General features: G+C 40.2%; 1 protein-coding gene and 1 pseudogene across 1 annotated transcript in view; both read right to left on the reverse strand.

Moving 5' to 3' along the window:
- Positions 1-3,096, reverse strand: part of LOC134381091 (hippocampus abundant transcript-like protein 1) — a 45,689-nt gene extending 42,593 nt beyond the window's left edge. The window contains exon 1 of the mRNA XM_063101153.1: positions 3,046-3,096. Within this exon, the coding sequence (XP_062957223.1) occupies positions 3,046-3,096 (51 nt within the window). The remainder of the gene's footprint in view (positions 1-3,045) is intronic.
- A 9,292-nt stretch (positions 3,097-12,388) lies between these two features.
- LOC134381306 (mitotic spindle assembly checkpoint protein MAD2A-like) lies at positions 12,389-13,066 on the reverse strand (annotated as a pseudogene).
- Positions 13,067-17,522: the final 4,456 nt, after the last annotated feature.

Raw genomic sequence — 17,522 nt, forward strand, 5'->3', positions numbered from 1 at the left:
AGGAAACATTCCTCATTCTCCCACCTACCTATTCCCTGGCAACCACTAATGTACTTTCTATCTCTATGGATTTGCCTATTCTGGAAACATACATAAATAGAATTCGTACAAGAAATCATATAACATGTGGCCGTTTGTGTCCGGCTTCTTCCAATCAGCATAATATTTTTAAGATTCATCCATGTTGTAGCATGTATCAGTACTTCATTCAATTTTATAGCCAAATAGTATTCCATTGCATGAATATAATGCATTTTGTTTATCCATTCATTAATTGTTGGATACTTGGGTTGTTTCCACTTGTGGCTATTATGAATAATGCTGCTATAAACACTGATGTACAAGTTTTTGAATGAACTTATGTTTCCAATTCCCTTGGCTATATACCTAGGAGTGGTATTGCCAGGACTATTAATATCTTTTTATATATATGCCTGGGTAGCATTCTAGGGTAAATTCCTATAAGTGGAGTTGCAAAGTCAAAGACTGTACACATTTTAAGTTTTAATCAATAGAACCTAACTGTAATTAAAAAGCTGTACAAACTATGGGTAAAAAAAATTCAACTTATGTCAGCAAATCAACAATCTCTAACATGTAAAATGCTTCTGAGAAATAAAGAAAAAGATTAACAACCTAATAGAAAGATAGGCAAGAAATGTAAATAGTTCATAGAAAAAGAAATCAAATGACCGTTCATCAACTTCATTTGTAATAAGAAAAATGCAAAATTAAACTATATTCAGATACAGTTCCTCAGGATCAGAATGAAAAAAATAAAAAATATGACAGTATACTTCTGTTGAAAACGTTGATGAAAAGCAGCATTCACATGCTGCATATGGGAAGGAAAAATGGTACAACACCTGTGGAGTGAAATGTGGCAACATCTAACAAAATTACTTACAAATTTATCCTCTGAAGCAACAAACCCACTTTAGTGATTAGTCCCAAAGACAAAATGACAAAACTATGAGGTGTCATATGCACAAGACTATGGCAACACTGGAACAGGAAAAAAAATTGACTCTGTTCATTCAATAGAGTACTGAGAAAATAAACTACAGTAAATCCACTTACTGGTATATTAATAGCAGTAAAATGAGATCTCCACATACTGCTTTGGAGTAATGCCCAGGATATGTTGTTTAAAAAAAAAGGTACAGAATACTGTGCAGTGTATACTACTTTTTATCTAACAGAGAGCCAGAGAATATGAAATACTGCTTTACACAAAGGAATTTGCATGGTGTAAGGCAGTCAGTATATTGTTTTAGAAATAAAATATATGCATTGTCTCCTAAATCATGGTATGTTTATACAATGGAATACCATACAGCAATGACAATCAATGAACTATATAACTATTACCAACAATATGGTTGAATCTCACAAAGACAATATTGAACAAGAGAAGTTAGACACAGAAGAATATAGACAATATGATTCATTTTCCATGACAATCAAAAACAGGAAGAATTAATTTGTGGTGTTTGAAGTCAGGTTAATCACTATCCTAAAGGTCTGTACAGGGCCAGTATTGTTTTGTTTCTGGATCTGGGTGCTTCTTACACAGATGTATGCACTTGGTGAAAATTCATCTGGTATATACTTAAGATTTGTATACTTTTCTGAATGAATATTTTATTGCAACAAATAGTTTTCAAAACAAAAAGGAAAATATATGCCATGTTGTTTGATTATCATGTTTATGTCACTTATGAGCAAGAGTATCATTTTCTGATTCCTGGTTCCATAGAATAGAAATTTTTGTAAACTATTTTCTTTCCTTTTTTTCCCCCCAAGTGTCAACTATATCTATTTTTGCTTCAAATAGGTGTACTTGACGTTGTTTTGAAGTTTTCAGAACGATACTCTTTGACCATTGCTTAGAAGTAGTAAAGATATACTGTTTTAGACAGTTCACATATCTAAAGGAGCTTGCTCTGTTTTCCAGACACAGAGAACAAAAATTCTGCCTCTGCTCGTCCCTGTAGTTTCCCTCTCAATTCTACTCATCTATCTTGTCAAACCTGAGGAATCATTATACAGAAATCTCAATACCCCACAAAAAATTGACATCTATTTTTTTTGGGGGGGAGGGGTTATTTTTGCTTTTTGTTTATCACTTCTTTCATATTCATATTGTTTTGCAGGTAAATTTGAGTGATTGGAGTGGAAAAACAAAAGCCTTTTTATTTTTATTTATTTATTTTTAAATTTTATTTTGTCGATATACAATGTGGTTGATTGTTGTGGCCCATTACTGAAACCCCCCTCCCTCCTCCCTCTCCTCCCTCCCACCCAACAATGTCCTTTCTGTTTGCTTGTCGTATCAACTTCAAGGAATTGTAGTTGTTATGTCTTCTCCCCCCCCCCGGTTTTTTTTTTGTGTGTGTGTGTGTGAATTTATATATTTATTTTTAGCTCCCACCAATAAGTGAGAACATGTGGTATTTCTCTTTCTGTGCCTGACTTGTTTCACTTAATATAATTCTCTCAAGGTCCATCCATGTTGTTGCAAATGGCAGTATTTCATTTGTTTTTATAGCTGAGTAGTATTCCATTGTGTAGATGTACCACATTTTCCGTATCCACTCATCCGATGATGGACATTTGGGCTGGTTCCAACTCTTGGCTATTGTAAAGAGTGCTGCGATGAACATTGGGGAACACAAAATATTGACAACTCAGGTAGGAACATGCAGTATTATTGGTCGAAATTTGGCCTATTGTGCTTTTTTGGTTTTGTTTTATTTTTTAGGTTCACTATGGAACCTCAAGTTTTGTCTTTTTTTTTTCTTTTGTCCATTGATGAAACTGTAATTTGCCATCTTCCACACAGTACATTGGATAGCCTTTTTCCTAAAATTTGAGCTCTATTTCAAAAGGCTTTCCATTTACAGACAGCTTGAACCTAGCTGGATGTATATGTCTACCGTAACAGCTGTCAGACAGCAGTGTATGGTGAGTGACTACTGTGCATTGAGGGCCCAACCTCTGTCCCCGATTGTGGAGCAAGATCTACATTCCTTCCTCCCTTACACTTGCCTCCTGGGAGGTTCGGCAGCTGCTTCCCACCACTCCTGCTACCATGGTCACCACCTGCTTTGTTCCCCACCTATCTTCTAATGTTTTTTTCTTTTTTGTGTGTGTTTATTTTATTTCTATTTTTTAATTTATCAACATACAATGTAGTTGATTTTCATATCCCTTTACCAATTCCTCCTTTTCCCCCTTCCTCCTCCCTCTCTTGCTCCCCATCAATATCAAGACTATTTTCTTAAATAGACTCAAAATCAAGTTGTTCTAGAGGGCACAATGGAGATTTTTAAAGTTTATTTTGTTTTTATCACACTGTCCACTAAGGTTTCCTATAACATTAGCAGTGTATATTTTAAACTATAGAACAAGGTGGGATTCTACAGAGGCAAGCTTTAAAACTATTACAGGATGATGATGGCATTACATCTGATCGTTGACATTGCCATGTCAGAGCAATATGTACTAATACAGTTCTTTCTACTGAGAGGAGGAATTCAAGACGTTTGGTAATTTCTATTTTATATTTTTGTTGAGTTTTTTTTTTCCATTTAAATTAATTAATCATTGTAGTATTACAGCTGTTTGTTTTTTTTTTTAAGATGACCAATAAAGAGCTCTTAACCCTTGACTTGGTGTTGTCAGCACCACGCTCTCCCATGAGAGCTAACTGGCCATCCCTATATAGGGATATGAACCTGTGGCCTTGGTGTTATCAGCACCACACTCTCCCAAGTCAGCCATGGACTGGCCCCTTACAGCTGTATTTTAAGATTAGGGTAAATTTAATGCTGCATTATGCTAAAATCAGATATTTAATGATTCAGAGTCTATAGTCAGGAGTCCCCAAGACCTCTCTCAATTTTAATGATTCACTAGAAGAACTCAGAAGAGCTGTTTTATTCGTAGTTACAGTTTATTACAGTGAAAGGATACAGATTAAAATCAGCAAAGGTAAAAGGTTCATAGGGCAGAGTCCAGGAGAGACCATGTATGAGCTTCTAGTTGTCCTCTCTCAGTGGAATCTGTGGAAAGCACTTAACTCTCCCAGCAATAATGTGTGACAGTACACACAAGTACTGCCACCCAGGAAACTAACCTGAGACTTAGTGTCCAGGGTTTTTATTGGGGGTCAGTCATGGAGGCATGGAGCACCCATGTGGGTGACCTTAGCTATTCTGTCTCGAGCCCCTCCAGAGATCAAACTGATACTGTGTGGCCCAAAGCCTCCATCATAAACAATGTTGTTAACACAGACTATCTAGCACAGCACAAAACCCCAGGTAAACAAAGACATTCTTATCAGGCAGGATACTCCAAGAATTTAAAAGTTGTCTCCCAGAAGCTGGTCAAGGGTCAGACCTTTCTTTGGAAGATGCAGAGTTTGGATAACACAGGCCTGCTGTGTTAATCCTTTACTGCAAGTCTAATAAAATAAACTACTCTAATGTGATTTTTTCTTACCAAAATGTGTTGATATGTGCTAGAATGAAGAGTTTTGATACTCTACTTGTCAAATCAAACTCAGCTACTTTCATTTCTAGAACCAAATTGTCAGATTAATAAGCGTACCCCATGGCAATTACTAACTCAGAGAATTAGGGATGAGAGGAGAGAGACAGGCAAAAGCAGTTGAAAACTTATGCATGCCATCAAGGAGCATACCATCTAATGGGAGAGAGATGATAATAATGTAGCTAGTATATGGCAAGTGGTTATTTGGCGCTAAGTGAGTCACTTGTTATATTACCTTTAATCTTTACCACAGCATTATAAGACAGGTATTTTTATCTCCAATTTACATATGGAGAAAACTCAATGAGACATATTGAGAAACTTGCCTATGCTTTGCTGTCAGTAATTGCTGAAACAAGATACAAGTCTCAATAGTCTACTCGTGCTGGTGGGAATTTAGGTTGGTAAGGCCTTTCTGGAAAACAGTCAGGCAGTGCTTAGTGAAGTAAATGTGCATTGCCCAGTGACCCAACATCCCATGCTTACGTATCCCAGAGAAATTCTCATACCAATCTGTAAAAGGATATCAACAAGAATTTTCGTTGTGACATTATTTGTGGGAGGAGAGTGCTGGAGACAACCTAGATCTCCATTAGAGAGCAATGGATAAATTTAACGTGACAGTTGCATTCTTGGAACACTATGCAACGGTGAGAAGCAGAAGATTATGTACATAGAATAATATGACAATGTCTTAAAATGTAGTATGTGGGGAAAAAAAAGAAATAGTACAATATGTGTAAACTGAGAATATACATACTAAAAGAAAACCCACATTAGCTATTTTACAAAGGTAAATGCACATTTAAAGACATTTATCCAGCATGTCCCTAGAGGGGATGCCTATAGGGAGGGCAACTGCAGTAAGGACTAGGGAAGAAGAAGAAAATATAAGAGAAGGGCTTTGTATGGACTAAAGATAATAATGTGCAATAAACTGAGGAGTGTGATTGCCTCATCTTTCTGCATCTGAGGAACATTAAGCGAAAAAATAAAGGCAGAGAAATTTTGCTGACCACTGGGGATACGCCGATAAAACAGACAAGGTCCTTGCCTTCATGGAACTTAAATTTATGTGGATAAAAAAGTCATAACTAAATGGATAAATATTTTTAAAGAATATGGATTGTGGTCAGTGGTATGAGGAAAGTAAAGAGAATGTAATGGGTAAACCACAGGTAGTGTGTCATTTTGGGGGTTGGGGTGGGCGTGGAGATTTGAATGCTTGACCTTGGTGTTAGCTGCACGACACTTACCAAGTAAACTAACCGGCCAGTCCTAGTGTGTTATTTTGTGTAGGGTAGTCGGGAATGCTCTCAACATACGACAGGTAAGCAGAGACCTGAAGAATGAGAGGCATCAGCACTTTCCAAGCAGAGAGACAAGGATGTTCCAAGCAGAAGAAGGTGTGTTAAATACCCTCTGTTCAAGGGCAGAAAGGAGGGTGGTGTAGTTCAAGAATAGCGAATTGGTGGCAGAATGAGATCAAATGGTGGTAGAGAGTTAAGCAGGGCCTATAGGCCATTTTAATTACAATGAAAAGGCATGAGAGAGTGTAAAACAAAAGAACAATCTGGTTTACATTTAAAAGATGATTCGTTAGCTTTGTAGGGGCTGGGTTGGAGGAGGACAGGAACAGAAGTAAGAGAGCCACATACAGACCATTTCAATAGTCCAGGTAAGGTATGGTGATGGTAATGGGCTCAGAGAGAAAGGAACGACCGGAGACAGACCAAGAGGGTGTCTTATGGAGTGGATGTGGGAGCAGTTAATGAAATTACACTTGGAACATCCAGGTTGCTCAGGCCCTCCATGCAGAATTGGAATAAATACCTAGAATAGTAGCATTTGCACTGAGGGTAAAGTCTGGGAACTGCTTACTAATGATAGTGGTGCTTCTGACAGAATGATAGGGCATAAAAGAGAAACAGAGCAATTTACTGAGGTTTTATAAGTGAACTGCAATGACAGACATTAAGAACATAAATAAAAGTAAAAGGAGCTGTGCTCAGGAGTGCAGGAGGGAAACACACCAGGGTCCCACCATCAGAATAAGCCCTACTTCCTTTAATATGCCAGCATGTCTCCCCACTCCCCATCACCTTCCTCTTAACACACACACGTGCACACACACACCCCTGCCCAAAAGCACTTCTGCACCCATGTACACAGACCTGCAGTCTTCCTTCTTATTCAGAGGCAAGGCTCCTGGGAAAATGCCAGTGCTGAAGAAACCCATCATATCTACCAGGTCTTTTCTAAGGAGAATCATAGTCAGTCTTTCAAGTTAAACAAAGAAACCCTACTGTGATTTCTATTGGAGAAGTTAATAGTTTATAATGTCTAAGGTGAAAATTATACTGGATGGAAATAATGACAGCTTAGACTTGGCAGAAAATAGTAGTAAAGTTAAAAACAGCAATTGAAAGTATGCCAAATGGAACAATGAAAAAAGACTGGATAAAAGTGAAGAGTACCTCAATGAGTGACAACCATAAGTGACCTGATACATAATTTGAGTACCAAAAGGAGAATGGGGAGGGGGACACAAAGTACTCATAGGAATAGTAGCCAAAATTTTGCAAATAATAAAAGCTATAAACTTCATAGATCAAAGAAGTTCAATAGCCCCCAAGAACAAGAAACATCAAGAAAACTATACCAAAGTACATCAATGTTTTAGTCTGTTTTGTGTTGCTATAACAGAAATACCTGAGACTGGGTAATTTATAAAGAACAGAGGTTTATTTGGCTCACGATTCTGAGACAGCTGCATCTGGCACGGGCCTCAGGCTGCTTCTACTCATGGTGGAAAGTGGCAGCAGCCGGTGGGTATGAGCAGATCACATGGCGAGAGGAAGCAAGAGAGAGAGAGAGAAGGTGCCAGGGTCTTTTTAAGCAATGAGCTCTTGCAGGAACTAATCCAGCGAGAACTCAGTCATTAATCCCCCTCCCCCAGGGAGAGCATTAATCCATTCATGAAGGATCTGCCCCATGACTCAATCAGTTTCCAACACTGCCACATTGGGGATCAAATTTCCACGTGAGTTTTGGAGGGGACAACACATCCGAACTCCATCAATCAAATTTCTTAAAACTAGTGATAAGCAGAAAATATTAAAAGCAAACCAAGAAAAAAAGACACAGTATATAAAGAGCAATAAAGATAAAGTTGAGAGCATATTTTTCACTAGAAACAATGCAAACTGGAAGACAGTTGAGCAGCATCTTTAGAGACCTGAAAGGAAAAAAAACGTCAACCTAGAATTATATCATTATTTATTTTGTTGCTCAAATTGCTCCAGTTCCCTCTTTGGCCATTGCAAGCTCTTTCAGATTTTCTCCTGTATCGTTTGACAAATTGCCACTTTTTTTTTCTTTTTCTTAGAACTTTGTTACTTTCTGACACTATAAGATGCTCCAGGTTCATCTTGTATAGTCACAGCCCAGTCCTAGAATCAGCCATTTCTGGTTCCTTTTATTAGAGAATGGTAGAAACCAAGGATTATGTCAATGCTTCTAGACCCTCATGTATATACATATCTATATTTATTTCTGTGTCTAGCTCTGTGTGTGTGTAAACATCAGTTCATACAGATGTCTCTGTCTCTAATGAAGCAACATAAGGTTCATTTCATCCTCCCCCCTTGCTTCTTTGGCAGGGAGAAATCTGCCATGGTGTGTGTGTGTGTGTGTGTGTGTGTGTGTGTGTGTGTGTGTGTGTGTGTGTGTGTGTGTGTGTGTGTGTGTGTGTGTGTGTGTGTGTGTGTGTGTGTGTGTGTGTGTGTGTGTGTGTGTGTGTGTGTGTGTGTGTGTGTGTGTGTGTGTGTGTGTGTGTGTGTGTGTGTGTGTGTGTGTGTGTGTTTATTTGTTCACCCTATATCAGAATTTCTGTGTGTGTGTGTGTGTGTGTGTGTGTGTGTGTGTGTGTGTGTGTGTGTTTATTTGTTCACCCTATATCAGAATTTCTGTGTGGGAGCAAGTTTACCAACTAGAGTGTAGTGTTTATGTTCAGTTCTTTTTGTCTTTTTCCTTATAATATCCAGTAAAAACAGTTCTCCAAAGTTACTTAAACTTTTTTCCCCAACCCCTTTGGTAAGGTTATGTCATACATTTGTAATATAATTAAGTTCATTCATCACACTCAGCATTCTATCCTTGGGTCTGTGTTTAATTTGCATACAGTAAAGTTAACTCTTTGTGGTGTACAGTTCTGTGGGCTTTGACAAATGGATAGTTATGCATCCACCACCACAAGACCAAACAGAATAGTTCAATCACCCTACAGATTCCCTGGCATGGTAATTTTGTAATCAACAGAAAGGGGAACATTCTATTCAATTTATCACTTTTTATATTATTCAGATCTCTTAAAAAGCATGATGCAGTTGAGTTGTTCAGTAATGTCTAGTAGTCTACTGGTGCTGGCACATGTCTGCTGGGACGTAAGTCCATAGGAGACACCTGCATAGCTCAGATGCAAGCCAAAGCTGATGAAGCTGTACCTCCCCAGGGTGTCTTTGTCTGTCTGTTTCTTCACCCCTGCACCATCCTCTGTGTGAGGTGGTATCAGACTGTCTTATGATATTGGTCTAAACATTTAAAACACACTTCACTGATTTTTGTTTGTTTCAAGCACTAGTTCATAATCACAATTATTGCTTAATGTGTTAAACTTATTTTCGTAAATTTTAGTTTAAGATAAAGTCCTAGTCAAAACTTGTTTTCGATATTTATCATTAAGTATCAATCCTGTTTGAGAGGATTTGCTTAGGTTGGCTTTTTTGTTTTTCTGGGTTTTTTGGTGGAGAACTATCCTTACTGAATCTCTCCAATTCCTTGCACTCCATCCAGCACTAGGCTAACAGGCAGATATGATTTACCATCTGAAAATAAGTATATCAGGCTGTTATAAACGCCAAGATGATCTGGAATCAGTTTGAGTGGGCAAACAACTTATAAGAAAGGATGGAATTTTGAGTGACCCAGGCAGACAAAGGGTTTATTCTCCAATATGGGTGAACCATGTAAAAAGTTAGGAATTTAAGGACTCGGTCTGTGTCCTACTTCTCCCTGTTTCCCATGCTGAAAATACGTGCTGCTGCCCTGCCATCCCTGTAGTCTTCACAACAGCAGCGATACCATCTCTGCCCAGAGCAGGAACTGTTGCTGATGTGGGCCAGCTCCTCCTCCTCCTTTCCACCCCCACACAGTCAATTACCCAATCTTGCTTATGCCCTTTCTCACCTCCTACCTCTCTTTCCCCACTCGTATACCCAAGTAACCATCGTGCCCTATTTATTCTATATCTCAAGTCATTCTGTGCCTGCTCTTTCCTACTGCCACTGCCTTAGCTCAAAATTCACTTTCTGTCTGCTCCCATTGCTGATGGCCTTTAGTCAGGTGAGTAGAATATCCCAGGGTTGATCCCAGCCTGCTCCGCCATGGAGTGTTTGGTCAATGTAGCCTGGATCATATTACTACAATTTTTGTTTCCTGGTCATTCTCCCTGTGTCTGCCACCTTCTACCTTGTGCACATTTGTTTTTTATTGTCCTTATTACAATTATTTGTGTATCAGCCAGCCTCTGTTTCTTTGTAGACTTTAACGTTTTTGAGAACAATACTTTTCATTCTTCATTTGTTAACAAATAGTTGACGTAAATCCAATTGGCCCACTAGACTGCAAGCATCTTGAGGACAAGTATGTGTCTTGCTCGCAATAGCACATCCAGTGTCACCATACAGAAAGAATAGTAACAAATTTATAGAGAACTAACTGCTTGCCAGGCCTGTGCCTGGCAAGCCCTTTAATATGCAGTCATTTAGTCATTTGGACAACACTACAGGCACCATCTGTATCTTAAATTCAGGGAAACATAATTAGATTAGTTATGGCACCGAGACCACACAGCCCATGAGTGGTGGTGCCAGGATTCAGGCTGAGGCAGAATGACCCCAAAGTTCCTGACTACAAGTTGACACTGTCTAACAAACTGGATCTGTCAAATTGGATGAGTAATGAACAAAACAGCCTTGACTTGGATTCAATAGGCTTTCAGGGGACCAGGACCCAGGTGATCTGCTGTGACCCAGAATGGGAGGGGGCATCCCTCCCATCTAGGAGGTGGAGAACAGCAGCAGCTAGGCTCAAAGTGCACAGGAGCATTGCAGTGAAAGGCACCACCACCAGAGAGAGGCCCAAGTATGGGTGGACTTGTGCTGGAATCTGCTGGACATGTCCTTGGGGACTTGGCCACAAGAATAGGGTGACACTTTGGTAGGGACTGAATGCTGGTGCGAGCAGACATGTGTGGGGGTCAGGGGGATCTCAGAACTGTGAGGCTATAGTATCATGCTCATGTGATGGCACTGCCACTCACAGGCTGGAGGAGCTGGGGATATTCTGGTTTCACTATACAGCTTCAAGAAATTGTAAGAGTATTCCATAGTTCTTTTACTACACCAACTTTATCTTAAATCTTTTGCCAAAAAAAATAATGCTAAATAGAATCATCTTTCATTTCCTCCTAGAACATGCTTGCTGTTGAGTTCATGAAGTTGTCACCCTCATACTTGACTCACTGGCTTGAAACCAGATTTCAGACCATTGTAAAGCTCCAGCAAGACTCCCATTATTGTCCAGTTCCCACAAGTTCAGTCACTAAAACCAGTGTCACTTTGACTAAGATACTTCCTCCCTGTGGGTTCATCTATTAAATAAGGTAGTTGGATGAGCTGTTTGCTACTATCTTTTTGTAATCTCAAGGACAGTAACTGGGAGCATGACCCTTCAAATGCTCAAGGTGGACTACTATTGATTTTTACCTTTAAGACATTACCTATCAGGTTACAACTTATTCAGTGTTAGTGAGTCTTTGATCAGAGTGCAGTTCCAAGTTTAGCTTTGTTTCCATAGAAATGCAACTGCTCTACCATGACCTAATTTAAGACCAATGGCTAGTTGTATCCTGTGTGGAAAACTGGGATGATGTAATTTCATTGACACTGCAATAAAAAAAAAAAATGTAACAGCTGAGAGATATTGTCTCCCACCTACTCTAACCCCAAACTCTTAGTAATGGAACTTCAGAGTAAACTTTTTCTAAATATTATGTGGAGTATAAAATTCTTTGTACAAGTGTTGAAAAAAAGGAACAAATTTAACTTTATTTCCTCATTTTCATTTAAAGCTTGATTTTATAAAACACACAAAAAACATTTTTAAGCATTCTGTATCTCAGGAAATTAAACAGTAGAAATATCCATTGTTTCACAGGTTCAAGTTAAATAAATTAAAATCAAATAATTGGAAATTTTTTCAATATGGGAACTATACAATGAAGTAAATGGAAAGGACCTAATAGAGCAATATTTCATTACTTATGGATTACTGTTAGTTACTTTCAGGATCTAAACAAAGATTCTGAATATTCAGATTTCTTTTGCCATATCTTATATTTAAATATCTTTCTACCTATTCTCTGAGTCAGATTACTTGACCAAAATATCTGATTTAGGAAAGCATTTACTAGCGTTATAGCAAAAATTTTTCCATCTACAGTTACCACCTTCAAAGGAATTGACATTACAGTGCTGACAAAATCTGCTGGTTCCTTTTGAACAATGTACAATAAATTCCTTATGTCAACTCTGTGGTAAGTCAAATAGGAACCAAAACAAACAAACAAAAAAGATCAAGTATGCAGTTTAGTGAAGTAAATGTTGGTTTTCCCCATTTAAAAAAATGAAATAAAACATATCAACCGTCGCTGACTTGGTTTCAAACCACATTTGAGAATTACAGTTTCATTGTTTTCCTCATCTCAGCCTCAGTCATTGACAGGAATTTTGTAGGCCATCATGCTATTCTTGTTTCATTTTCTTTTTCTGTTTTGTTTGTTCTTTTGGTGGAGGATGTGGGCACCACCGTGCTGTTTACTTTGTAGATTGTAGCAGTGAATGAATGAAGATGGATTTCCTCAGAATTGGTAACGAACTGTGGTCCTGACTCTTCCCATTTTTCAGGTACAACCAAATCTTTGTATAAATCAGCAGATCAAATGAACAGGAAACTTGCAACAGTGGCAGAAAGGCCACTGTAGCTGTGATCTGTCTGATCACTGAATGGATTTCATCCTGGGTAGCTTCCTGAGACTTCTCTATGGGTGGACTGTCATCTTTTGCCATCTTGTCACACTCAACATCAAACTGACTCTTTCAAGGACCTCACCACTTTCGTTGTTGGAGATGACTACCACCAGTTTCTGAACTGAACACTTTTATAACCTATCTTTTTGTTATTCCACCACATTTAGGTATTTTATGAGTTCATGATCAGTAGTTACAAGCAAGGCGAGTCCATATTTCTGCACTTGAGTAACTGTTTCAGGTGGATATATGCCACGCTGATATAAAATACTATTGATTCCAAATGAGAAGAACTCGGCCACAATTTCGGTGCTCATGTGCAGGGTGATGCTCTCCTCCTGGGAGAGCTGCAGCCCCATGGCCAGGCCCACAGAAGAAGGCACATGCTCCCACCCAGCAGACGGCGATCACAGCAGCTCCCACTACAGATGGTTTTGTTTGTATTTTATAAAGTATTTCAACACCTAGAAATCCACTAATAAAGACACAAATTTTAAAAAATCATTGTGATGTTTGGTGTCATTATATAATGGAAAATAAGGTAAACATGCAGACTGTATAGGGTTCAATTTAATTACCAAATAGGAGCAAAACCTATTAGCTCAATGTCTGGCTCTCTTATAGAAACCAAGTCAGGTTTATTCATTAGCACCTCATGGTATCAGTGAAACAGGAAGGAGAAGGTGATGCTGAAACCCACTTCCTGCTTTGTAAGCTCTAAGTAGGTGACCAACTGGCCCAATTTGCCTGGAACTAACGGTGATCAGGATGTGGGACGTTCAGCATCAATACCAGGGCAGCCCTGGGCACACAGATGGTTGGTCCTCTCCACCCTCTAGATCTTTTAAAATGTGCAGAAGATTCGCATATTCTTTATCCTGGGTTTTTTCTGCTTGCCTAAGGCTCTCCCATGCAGCCACAGCACTGCCAATGGAGGGGCTGAAGAGTCGGCTGCATCTCGGGGCACCTGCCTCTTCCATTAGGGATGTCTTCTAGCTCTCTGTCCAGATGACCAGGCTGCTGCTGGGCAACGGGGCAGGGCTGTCATGGACAACTCTGTCTTTGGTATTCTTCTCCTTGCCTGACACCCTCTCATTGTACTCCCTGTGACTCATACTAAGGATACTCCCCTAAAGGGAATTGCTGTCAGCACTTGGGTAACTGACAAAAATGCCAACTACTGAAGTTCCAGCTGTGACCTCTTTAGGGATGTTGAGGTTTTAAAAGGGCATTCTTGGACATCAAGAAACTTTCAAAGACACAAAGACAGATGACCTAGTAATCAATATTCTGTGAAAACCAAAGTGCAAACCACTTTATAATAATAATAGTTGTTTTTTATTGAGAACTATATAATTCACTGTGATAAATGTTTCACAAACCTTAACTCATATAATTCTACAGCAGCCCTGTGTGGTAGGTGCTGAATCAGGACCATTTTACAGATGAAGAAGGTGAGGCTGAGCTTATGTCCCATATCCCAGAGCCAGAAAGAGGATGCCCTGTGTTTGAACCTGACCCCAGTCTTTATGCCTCCAAAGTCATGCTCTTCTTTCTCCCACGATGAATATAACTTTATGGGTTTTTTTTCTGTCACAACATATAATTAAGAAAATCACCTGCAATCTCACCACCCTGATAAACACCATGGACTTTTTTGGATCATCCTTTATTTCTTAATAAACACATACACACTCACACATATTCAGGTTTATGTATTGCCAACATTTATCCCTACACATGCATTCTTATCATTTTCTTTTTATTTTTCAGTATTTTTTTTCTCATCTCCCCTGCCCTCTGTGATCAGGAAGACCAGAGTGAACAGTTGGGTGTATTACTTTTGTTTCTTCCTCCATGTATTGATACGCTGCTGTGAGCTGGGCATTGTTCTAAACACAGGCCAGGTAGAGTCCTGCCCACAAAGAGCTTGTATTCGGTTGAGAAAAGATGGGAATGAACATCCAAACAAAGAAATAAGATCATTTAAGGAACTGATAATTACCATGCAAGAGACAAAGCAGAGAATCTGTGTGGGATAGCCTGGGATCTAAGAGCAGATATTTCAATAAGGATCTGAGTGATGATGAGGAAGCAGCTGTTGGGTAGTGGGGATGAGCGTCCCAAACGGCCTGTGCAAGGCCCCAAAAGGGAATGAGTTTGGGGTGGCTGAGAGACCAAGGCCAGTATGGCTGGAGCATCGTGACTGAGAGCAATGCAGGGGGGCATGTGAGGCACACCTGCTTCTCTCCATGCACGGTGGAGGCCTTTGAAGGGCTCAAGAATGGCACACTGGTTTGTGCTTTGCAATGATTTTTTTCAATTCTAGTGTGGAGAACAGAGTGTAGGGACTAGAGATGACACAAGGAGACCAATTTGGAGATGTGACCAGGGTCAAGGCAGGGGGTGGCAGTGGGAGGGTGGGCAGCTGAATTCTGAAGGTGTTCTGGAAGAATAGTCTGAGGGATGGGAATGTGAGGCCGAGGAGACTCGAGGCTGAGCAGAGTCTGGATTTTCCGTTTGAGGATGCTGGTGTGCAGGTCCTCTGATGGTGACAGGGTGAGCAGAGGACATGCAGGATGGTTCTGAGGTCAGAGCAGGATGAGCTGAGGAGGGGTGCAAGTTCCAGGTCATCTGAAATCCTGGTGGAGTCCAGTTACACCCTCGAGAGCAAACCTTGGGCCCCAACCCATTCTCAGGGGAAATTCCTAGCCAGGTATCAGGGTGGGGGTCAGTGGGTGGAATATGACTGAGAGAAAACATCAGGGGTAAAGAGGGTTCTAGCTAAACTGACCTAACAGGATTCTTGCTGAAGGCAGACCAGGGTGGCCAGACACAACCTGGGGGAATGGTGGGGGATGAAGAACCTGATCAGATACTGAGGGTGAGCAGATATCAAGGGTGGGGGATTCTTGCCAATCTGACTTAGCAGGGTTCTTCCTAAAACTGGATTTTACATGGACATGCATAGATGGGCCTAGAGGTTTCAGGAGCTGACTAAAGTTCGGCCAAGCTGAGGATTTTTGTCAGTGTCCATACATCTCACTGTCTGCATAGATAAATAGATCATGGCTTGCTCATCTTTTTGACTGTTTGCTTTTTTTTTTTTTTTTCCCATTATCAATAAGGCCGCATGCATCATCAGGTACCGTCATTTTTAGAGTGCCTAGAATGGGTGGTTGGGTCTAAGGATATGTTATCAATTGTAATTAATTAATGTGCCAAGTTGCCTTCCAAAAAACATAGCCATGGAAATCTGATAGACTTACCTATATGCTATACACAATGTTTAATAATGAAAATGTAGATCTTTGCCTGAGAAGGGAGCAGAGGGGGTTTTAGAAAGGAAGACCACACAGGATCTCACACCACTGGGTGGTAAAGCTGAGAGATCGTGGGTGAGAGCTTCACCTTTGATGTCAGGGGACTTAGCTTCTTCACTACTATTGAAAGAAATTTCTCCACCTCCCTGATGGTCCTATTCATGTGTGAAGCAGGACTAACCCTATAGGGTTGTGGTGAGTTCACAGCACGTGGTACCTAGGAGAACATGAGAGCACATATCCTCTCACCCTGACTTTGGCCTTCGTGGTGTGTGGCCAGTGGGGTTGCACTTAGAAGTCAATCCTCAGGGCTGGAACTTATCCAATATTTAAAGGGAAACTTGTTGCACCTTGTTGAGTGTTCAGAAAACTTTAGTCATACTTTTCCTGATTCCTATTTGTGTGTGTGTGGATGGAATTTTTATGGGCCATTAAGTGATAAACTAGTACTTGAAAGTAGAGGAATTAAAAACAAACCAAAAAAACCTTGAGTGGATCGTAATGAAGGCATTGCAGTGACGCTCCCACCTTGAATGGAGATGGAGTGTGGACCTGACTTAGTTTTATGAGCTTTCTTTTCAGTGCTTCCTGGCAGGTTCACATGTTAGGTTTTAATGAGGTCTCAGTTTGCAACTGGGATCAAGTCCTTTCTCTTGCCTCTTGCTCATTCAGCTACTTTCAATTATTTCTGTCACCTGCTATATGCCAGTTGGCGTGGAAAGTTGCTGTGAATAAGCTGAGCTCCTGCCTGCATGGAGCCTGGGACACATGGGTCTCCTAGCTGTGTCTTGAAATCATCAACAGTCCTGGACACTGGAAAGCTTCATGTTCCTGATGCTAAGGCAAGATGCCAAATCCCACATTTGCCTCCATCTGAAACGAATGACAGTTCCACCTTTCTCACCTCCTAGTAGGACTCTTTTTGTCTGCAACTTTTGGGATGTCATCCTTCACCCACAAGTGTCACCAATATGCAAGGACTGTGAGCTAGGTATGGAGACATTAGTTTGACCCTCATGTGAATTCATCTGCCTGGATGTTACAGGAGAGTGGTTGCCTTGATGGAGAAACAACTCTGCTCAAAATTGGCAAGCACTGTGGCTGGGGGAGTCACATGCAGACATCTGTATGTTTCTCAGTACAAATCAAATGTCCCCAACTTGCCCAGTCTTTAATTTCCACATAACAAGAGTCTAGCCCCATCTGAGTGAATGCCGAAGTCTCACCTTTCTCAGGCCTCTGAATGTTGCTTGTGCCGTGGTCCTTCCTGGAGGGTGCCTGACTTCTTAGCTCTCTTTTGTTCTGCATTTTGTGTTCTCAGTTCTTGCTCCATTCTCTGAAGATCACCTCTTGCCTCCTTTTCTCAGGGTGATGCTGTGTGCAACACATTCCTTGTCTTGGTTTCCCAAGCATCTCAATTCTGAAGGTGAGATATTGGCTGCATCAATAAGAAAATATTAGTACAGGCTTGGGGATAACACTACGTACTTTA

The sequence above is a fragment of the Cynocephalus volans genome, chromosome 6 (genome assembly GCF_027409185.1).
Source record: "Cynocephalus volans isolate mCynVol1 chromosome 6, mCynVol1.pri, whole genome shotgun sequence".
NCBI classification, from domain to species: Eukaryota; Metazoa; Chordata; class Mammalia; order Dermoptera; family Cynocephalidae; genus Cynocephalus; species Cynocephalus volans.